This window comes from Neltuma alba, unplaced genomic scaffold, assembly GCF_004799145.2.
Source record: "Neltuma alba isolate B1F8T4 unplaced genomic scaffold, ASM479914v2 tig00012172_pilon, whole genome shotgun sequence".
Lineage (NCBI taxonomy): Eukaryota > Viridiplantae > Streptophyta > Magnoliopsida > Fabales > Fabaceae > Neltuma > Neltuma alba.
In genome coordinates, this window is record NW_021636717.1 from 185,237 (window position 1) to 194,053 (window position 8,817).

At 34.9% G+C, this 8,817-nt stretch overlaps 1 protein-coding gene across 2 annotated transcripts; it reads left to right on the top strand.

Moving 5' to 3' along the window:
• The first annotated feature begins 573 nt into the window (after nucleotides 1-573).
• Nucleotides 574-3,915, top strand: LOC114724157 (uncharacterized). Of its 2 annotated transcripts, none has more exons than XM_028910465.1 (2): nucleotides 574-777; nucleotides 2,481-3,915. In XM_028910465.1, exon 2 carries the CDS (start codon nucleotides 2,509-2,511, stop codon nucleotides 3,694-3,696), a length of 1,188 nt encoding a protein of 395 aa, XP_028766298.1. In that variant the 5' UTR covers nucleotides 574-777; nucleotides 2,481-2,508; the 3' UTR covers nucleotides 3,697-3,915. The 2 variants fall into 2 exon arrangements, with proteins under 2 accessions (XP_028766298.1, XP_028766297.1); XM_028910464.1 differs by having other exon boundaries at nucleotides 2,485-3,915.
• Nucleotides 3,916-8,817: the final 4,902 nt, after the last annotated feature.

Consider the following 8,817-nt stretch of genomic DNA (forward strand, 5'->3'; position numbering starts at 1 on the left):
CTTAACTTTTTTCTCTCTATATTTCAAGAGTTATAAGCTATAAATCATAAGCATTTAATTTCTACTTATAATTTATTATAGTTTTTTATGTAAAAATCAAATTGCCTTGCTGATCCAAAGGCTATAGAATTTTCAAACGTGCTTGCTGGAAACAAAAAAAAACTCCTCCGGTCCTAAATATAAAACCCTTATATCTTTCCGGTTCTAAATATAAAATCTTTATACATAACAATATAAAACCTTTATACGTACTTGTATAAAAGTTTTATATTTAATATCGGAAGAATAACTTATAGCGCACGAACCGATGAGCCAAACAGGCTCATAGTTAGGGGGTGTTTGGCAAAACCAAAACCTAGGTTTTAGAATCACTTTTCCGCAAAATGAGGTAACCTCCGCCACATATTTACTTCGTAATCCGTAAAAGCACTTCTAAAATCATGGTTTGGTTTCTATCCAAACACCCCCTTAGCCTCCCCTCCAAAATCGTTTTTCTTGTGTGTGAGAGATAAGAATTGTCTTTACAAAATTAGCCTTATTCAACAATCATATTTCCCCTCCTAGCTTGTTTCATACAGGGGGAGGGGAGGAGAGCGGAGGAAATAAGGATTTTGCTCCTCTTCTCTATAGATTGCTAACCCTTTTAGAAACACACCCTCACACTTCACGCCCTAATATCGCACTGAGCTTTCATCTTGTTCTGTCCGTTGCTCGCTAGCCCAGCGATCATCTCCTCCGCCGCCACCAGTTGCCATCGCAAACGATTTTTCAGTTCAGGTTCCGCCTCTTTACTCTTGTTTTGTTCTGTTTGCTGCTCGTTATCTTTTCCTTCGTCCTTTCTGCTCGTCACTCTCTGCTTATTATTATTATTTTTTTTTGTTCTCTCTGCTTGCTGGTTATCTTTCAATTTCGAGTATTCTAGATGCTTCTCCTAACTTTTCCGCTTGCAATCAGTTTCTTATAACAACCTCCATTTGACCTGAGAATAGGATGCTTTTCTTTCTTTCTTTCTTTCTTTTGAAGTTTGAATTGAAGTAACCCCTGTTTCCTACTTTAATTTCACCGTGTGAAACATTTAGTGAGCGTACAAGGGGGTCTGCCTGGCGAGAGCTCCATCTCCTCCTCCTCTTCAACAGCCTCTGTTTTTAACTCTATTTCAATCCCCCCAAAAACTGCAATATTTTTCTCCATTTTCCTGCAACAGCTTCACTTTAGGTGGGTTTTGATTTTATCTATTGTTTTTTCAATCATGCTATTGATGCAATAGTTGGGTCTTTCCTGTTGTGCTTAGTGAACCATGGGCTTGATTCATAGTAGCTAAATTCGAAGGCCAGAAAAAAAATTCTCAATATTCGCAGTAAGCTTTTGAATGTGGTGTTGCTATGTATTCCTTTTAACTTTGTCCTTTCTGTCGGTTTCCAAAAGGAGTGTAAAGTCGAGGAGTGCATGAATTGACTTCTTAATCAAATAGTTGCACTTTTGAGGAATGCTTAAAGTTGTGTGAAGTCATGAATAGTTTTTCTCTGTCTTGAAAGCTCAAAATTGGATGTCTTGATTTTCCATATCAATTAACTCTGTTTCACTTCAATTCTAGTCTTCTAGATTGGTTTACTTGACCAGTGGGAACTAATTTGGAAAAAAGAATGAATTGAGACTAGTATGTGTCAGTAATTAACGGCTTAGCAAATAACTTAGTGGTTACAGCTGGGGATTTAAAAAAAAATGTAAATAAAAAAAACAGGTACAAGATCTTTGTTTAGATTATTGGTTTGGGAGTTTTCAGTCTTTTCTAGCTCTGTTGTAGCAGGACTAGGTTCTCCTGGTTATTGAAATTGGTCGGGCATTCTGAAACTCACAAATTTGGTTGGAACTTGTTTCAACGAATTGAAACTTGGAGTTTTACATGGAAGTTGTAACGTCATAATTCTCACGAGAGACGAGAGCTTGTTTCTAGAGGGAGCCTTTTCTAGCTCAATGAATTATTTCTGTGTTGCTTGTTTATCACCTATTAATATGTGGAGTTGCTCAATTGGTTAATGGAAGTTGTAACTTCATACTTTCATGATGGAAATCTCATGGAAGCTCCTTGAAATCATTTCATTATAACCCTGTGGGAAAAAGGTCTTTCATTTTATTCTTTCACTTACTAATTGAAGTGGTTATTGCTGGGTTATCACATTATTGATTTAAATATGTGTGTATGATAAACATTGTTCGGTTTCTTGTTTTTGCCATTCTGGTAGATTATGTTTTGAACAAATTGTTTGTAACTTTCAATCCCTCTTGTTAAACATCTGAGAACTCAATTGATTTGAAGTTGGAAGCGTAAGTAATGATTGCCAATATTTATGCCGATAACAAGATATATAGTGAACTAATTTTTGCAGATTGTTAAATGAAATCAAACTCTGATATAGTTTTTTCATTCTCTTTTATTTGAGTAATTGTACTACTTAGAGGCTGATTCTTTTGCTTCCATCACAGCTGTGTTTTCCTTGTAATTGCATCATGAGTTTACTGGAGGTCATTAAGAATGCTTCAGTCAATCCGAAGCTGCATGATTCACCACCAGACTACCCAATTGTTATAAACACAGATAATATTATCCCAAATTTAAAGCCCGAACGAGAGGAAGAAATAAGCTCATCATCCATCCTAAAACCTCTCACTGGATGGAATATCTCGCAGACTGATGCTGAACAAATTGCTATTGGCAATAAGTTCTTTGTGGAGCTAAAGACAAAGCTCAAGACTAGTGACTTTGATAAGGGCAAGTTTGTCAGTAGTTTGAATTCATACCTTGAAAACATTAGAGACAATGTAGGAGTTTCAAGTGGGATTGATTCGTCCAATAGTGATTATACAAAGATCTTGATTGACAAACTTCATTTTTTCATTGCTAAAAACGTAGCTGGCCTGATTTTGGAAGGGTGTGTTTCTTTGGAGATATGGGAACTAGTTGAGACTTTGATTGTTAATGGTATTATTGAACGTTCTGCTTATTCAAACTTGGTTTCTAGACTAATGGAGAAGAGGAGGTCCGATTTGCTCTGCTTGTGCATCAAGCATGCATTGGATCTTGGATCATCTGAAATGCTCTGCATTCTGAGGTATTTTCTTTCTCCACCAAAAGGTGCTTTTGACAGTATGGAAGTTGTGAGAAAAGAGTGGGAGAGCCAAGCTCTGTTAGCTCTGGAGAAAGCAAAGGATCGCAAGGGAAGGGATTTGCCTTTGGCAAAGGAGGCTGCTGGTTTGCTTATGCTGGCACATGATGGGTTCTCTAGATCTGAGCTTTGCCTGCATTATTTGTTTGCATCATCTAACGCCAATAGAGATATATCGTCTCCTTCATTTAGCAAGTTGAATGGCAAACAGATGATGAGTTTGATTCGGTATTTAACAAAGTGGTTGAGGAAATATCAGAGGTTTCCACAAGTGGGGCCATGTCCAAGTGCCTCAGCAACATTGGGTCTGAAGGCTTGCGATTGGGTTCCTAAGCTTGAAGTCATTGGGAAATGTCTTGGTTTGGTGCTTGATGTGAATTTTGCTTCATTGGTGATGTATCCAGAATTCCATGAGGAGCTGAGATTAGCAGACGACATTGTTAGTTCTTTGACTGATGAAGCCAAATTTTGTTGCACGCTTGCTGAAGTAGCGGACAAATTATTGGGTGAAGCTAAGGGTGGAAAGAAATAAGATTTGCCCTAATATTCGTTACCCTACTGTGCTAGGGCTTTTGTAGAACCAATTCAGTGCGTGTTTAATTAGAAATGAAATTTGCTGCTCGCTTTTGTTTTGCTTTGTTTTTTCAAAATACATCGCATGGTATAGTTCTATATAAATTGCTATATTCGGAACGCAAATTTTTGTTACGAAACAAAAAAAATAAAGACATCCTTAGAAGATTTTCTTGAAGCATGCATTTTCTTTCCTAATTGAGAGATGCGTATCTGGATTGTGTAATTGTATATTAAAAAAATACTGAACGTATGCTTAGCGGAAAGAAAAAAAGTTCTACCCGCGGACTATTCTTGAAATAACTAATCATTTTGGCCACATTTTTTTTTCTCAATTTTTATATCAGTCCCTATAATTTAAATCATTTTATATTAGTCCCTATGTTTTGCCAGTGCATTGTGATTTAGAGTTAATCCTGTTGGGCATATGTTCTTGGGCTAACACTTTTACCCACAGTATCCAAATCACACATGTCCAGCCCAAAATACTTAAACATCACTTAAAATTATTTAGTGGGCTCGAATTGCATTCCCAAATGAATAATCAAAACTAAAATTAGCCCGTTTTTCACAAAACCAAAGTGGCAAATGATTCTAGCAAACGAAAAACTTCTAACAAGAAACCAACATCTTCCAACTCCAGTCACTTGTCTGGCCAATTTTTTAATCTGCATCTCATATATGCTTTGTCCTCTTTTTCTTCCTAAGCTTAACATGATCCAGTTGGCGCTGCCTTCTCTTTTTTTGAGTAGGCAAGCTCACAGAACTTGCGAGCAGGATCAAACCCTGATTCCTTTCGAGTTTTGAGTTTCGAGCTTGCTTTTGCCTTTATTGTGTTTTAGAAAGGTATGTCAGGTTCATGATTATGTTGAGTTAGAAGCCACTTTTATTTAAATACATCAAAATTTTTTGATGTTGTCTATCCGCATGTATGAGTTCAAAGAGCAAATTATAAAATTTAAATATTATAAGGCCTAACCTAACAAAATCAAACTAGAGAGATTGGGTTTTAAAGAAAAAATGTTTTTAGGGACTAGTTTAAAAATTGATGCCAAATCTAGGTCTAAATTATCCCCCCCCCAAAATTTTGTCTTCCATGAGCACACAACTTACCATCGAGGACTTGTTTTTTTTTCCCCCTATGCATAGATATCCTCTTCTTAAAAAAAATTCTATTTGAAATACTTTCGGATGCTAAATGAAGACACCTCTCGTGGCTGAAATTTAGACCTTGATTTGTTACAATATGAGGGATTAATTTCTTCCACTAAACCTAATTCCCATTAGTTTACTGTTTAGGATTTGAATAAACATAAATCCAAACCACCATAAAACACCAAATCACCAACCTTTTGAGTAACAAAATCAATCTTGAAAGACTAAAAAGGCTTCAATCAACCAACTCACCCACAATAATCTTTTTTCTGCCACACTAAAGAAAGACTAAAGTAATTTATAAGCCATATTTTAGTTTAAAAAGTGACATTTTTTAACCACACGGAAGTGAAACCTAAAACTAATAAGGTCACATTAAACTAAAACAAGTTACTAGTACCAATAGGTTTGGTCTTCATAGCCTTGCCCGATATATGAATAAAAGCCGGTCCGATTTAAGGTAAATGATGGGGACAATACAGAGAACAAGGTGAATCAATGTTTCATAGGTGGGTGGAGAAAGGTGGACTCATCTTTGGAATTATTTTATTGTATTTATATTTAAAGAAGAACATGATAATGAAGAATAGAAATATAGAATTCAATAATATAATCAGTTCAAAACACAAAAATCCAAATCATAGGGCTACTTAGAAACTTACAGACCTGCTCTGCTTGGGCATATCTCAGCATGTTGGGGACTTTAAAGCCTAACAAAGGGTCCACACAACAGAGGCTCATGTGATGATATTTGCATAAGTTTTTTGTTCTTAATTTTGATATTAGATTAAGTTTAGAGCGTCTGGCCTCGTTCTTATCTCTTAACTTTTAAATACAAAATAAAAAAATAAAGCCTAACATTGGTTTTTAATCCTCTTTGTGATGATTCCCAAATGGCAAGCATCTCTGTCCGCCAAAAAAAAAAAGGGTTTGGTATATGAGAATATGATTGGGAGAACTTTACAGATATTTGTTAAGTAAGCATTTTGAGACCACACAACTTCTTGATCAAGATCTTATCCTTTAAGAAAAGTGATTAAAACTCCTCTATATAACGTAGTAATAGGCTATTTATTAGTTTCATATATAATACACCTGAAGGGTCTTTGATTAGAGTCATGAAAATTTTATTTTTGGTATACGTAAAGTAAAAGATTAATGATATAATACATTTTTGCAATAATACAAGTATTACTTTAATGCACTCCCACCTGCCCTAAATATGAAAAGAAGTAAATGGATTTGATTTAATCATAAATTGTAAGACATCAATTCCCTACTCTTAAATTTATAATTTTGTCCCCTAAACTCTCCCTATTAATTGCATATGCAAAGGAGATTTTTCATTAAAGGAGTGATTTTTTGTGCAAATAGTTGAGAGGGAATATACAATTTTTTAACAAACAACTACTTGTTAATTATTTTTTAGTACCTTCAAATTAGTTATCTAATTTTTGTATTTAGAATTGAAGGGGTATTTTATTTTGCGTATCAAAGGATTGCATCAATATATTTTACCAAAAAAACGATTAGACTAATATTTGATAAACTTTTTATAATGAATGTCATATCATTATCTTTAGTTGCCTTTGTTGAAAGATGATATTACTTTAAATTAGCGGTGCATATAAAAGAACACTGATTTTTATGTACACATTTCTTAGATCACATAATTTTCATGTTGACACTAAAATAGCCACAACAATATGGTCAACTAAAACAATCCAATTATGCTAAGAATCCAATTATCATAATTAATTTCCGCAGTACAAGCAAGAGGCTTGCATGACTTCACCATATGAGAGATCAAATCAAACAGAAAAGTAAAATAAAATAAAACATCACTATCAAGTGACCCCATTAAGTAATTCCAGTCCCAATATAACTAACCCACAATAATTATCCAGTTCATCAAGGATTAAAAAAAATCAATAATTTTGGGTGAGGACAAGAAGAGGTTGGGAATGCAAAAGTAAAAAGTACAAAGAGAAAGAGAAGGGAGATTCCAAGGTTTCCTGAATAATGTAAGGAACAAGAAGATAAAGGAAGAGAGAGGGGGAGAGAGATTCTGAAACTGAGTTAACTGAAAATCTGTGAATGTGAGATCATGTTGTAAAAGAAAGGCAACAGTACTTTGAGAATTCATCAAAGAAACAGAGTAGGGACAGAGAGAGGTCCAATCCTACATTTGCCAAACACAATATGGTTGGAATATTGCCCCTTCTGCCCCACTTGTTTCTTTCCCCTGCTTTAGCCTATTCCCTCTTTGTCCAAACATTCTCTTCACACCATAAATCACCATCATTATTGTTATATTATTAGTATAGATTACAAAATCTATATGAGCTGCATCATTCATGACTCCTAATATTATAACCATTAAGCTCCTTCACTTGCTAATTATCTAACCTGAATTAGTTGTTATGCTAATTTTACATTAATTTTTTCAAGTATAAAAGCCTTGTCCAAAAATGAGAGGGTTCATGCAGAAAAATTTGTAGTGGGGTTGAGGTTGTTAGAAGCGAAAATGCTATACAGACTATTTACTGAACGGTTAATATTAGTTTACTTAACAGTTATAGTATTTTTGCATTATTTTTGAACCTTCATGTATATTTTTTGTACAATTTTCTTAACTAACATGTTTGTTAAATGATCAATATTAGTTGGCTTAATGGCTATAGCCTTTTTCAGACCATTTTAAAATCTCAATGGTACTTTTATGTCCAAGAAACTTTTATATTTTTAGGTGCCTATGAAAAAATCCTTCAGGAGTATATTTGCACTCTAATTCTTTTTTCAAAAGTAAAAGTTTTGTCCAGGAAGAGAAGGTCAGAATTCTGATGAGGAGCAACAAGATTACAAGAATCACATGGGGCAGATACAAAGTGACAGTGCAAGGGTTGTTTGAGGCCCAGGCAGACAAGATTGTACTTGGTTCTATGGTACTTGTTTTTTTTGCTCAAAGCGTGACACAACATGATTTTACAAGATGGGAATCCCACATGCCCCATTTTCTTGCGGGAGAAAATTGAAAGTCACAAACTTTCTGATCCAGTCCGTGACTTTCTGATCAAATCTCATTAACAATTTCAAAGAAACAAACCTAGTTCTTAATGTAAAGAATCACATAATTTTCACATTGACACAGAAATGGCCCAACAATAAGGTCACCTAAACAATCCATTATCATGCCAAGAATCTAATAGCAATCATTAATCTCTCTTCATTACAAGAAGCCAAGGGGGTAATTTTTTTTTTTTTTGAAAAAGGACTTAGCTGGTGTCATTGCATCAAATCAAATCAAATCAAACAGAGAAAAACCCTTTATTAAATGGGTTCCTTTTTGTGATGAATATATTCTGCATCAGGTTTGTGATTCAGCAAGGCCCCACACACCAGAACTGAAATGACTCCATTAATGTTAACCCCACTATTGTTGAATTAGTTAACTTATGAGACAATGTAAAAGGATTAAAGGACAAGAGAGAAACAGAGAGAGAGAGAGAGAGAGAGATTCCCAGGTTTCCTGAATAGTGTTAAGGCGGAAGAAGATAAAAGGGAAAGGGGAAGATTCTCAGAGCAGAGGCAAACTGTAAAACTGTGAAATGTGTGAGATCATAATGCGTTGGAAGCCCGCAAAAGAAAGAAAACAGGGAAGCATGATGATCATGACATCAAAGAAACAGGGGAGGGACAGAGCTTAAATCATGCATTCGCTAACAGCGTACGCTTGGACTTGACAAACTTGTCTTTTACTGTCTCTGTCTCGCGGATAAATTAACCTGATTTCAAATTTTGCTATGAATATAGGAAGCTAAATACTCCCTCCGTTCCGTAAGAGACATTTAATACTTATGACATGTTCCTATATATAAGAGACACTTAAAAGTTGTCTTTACTTTTTGTGTTGATTTTCTATTTT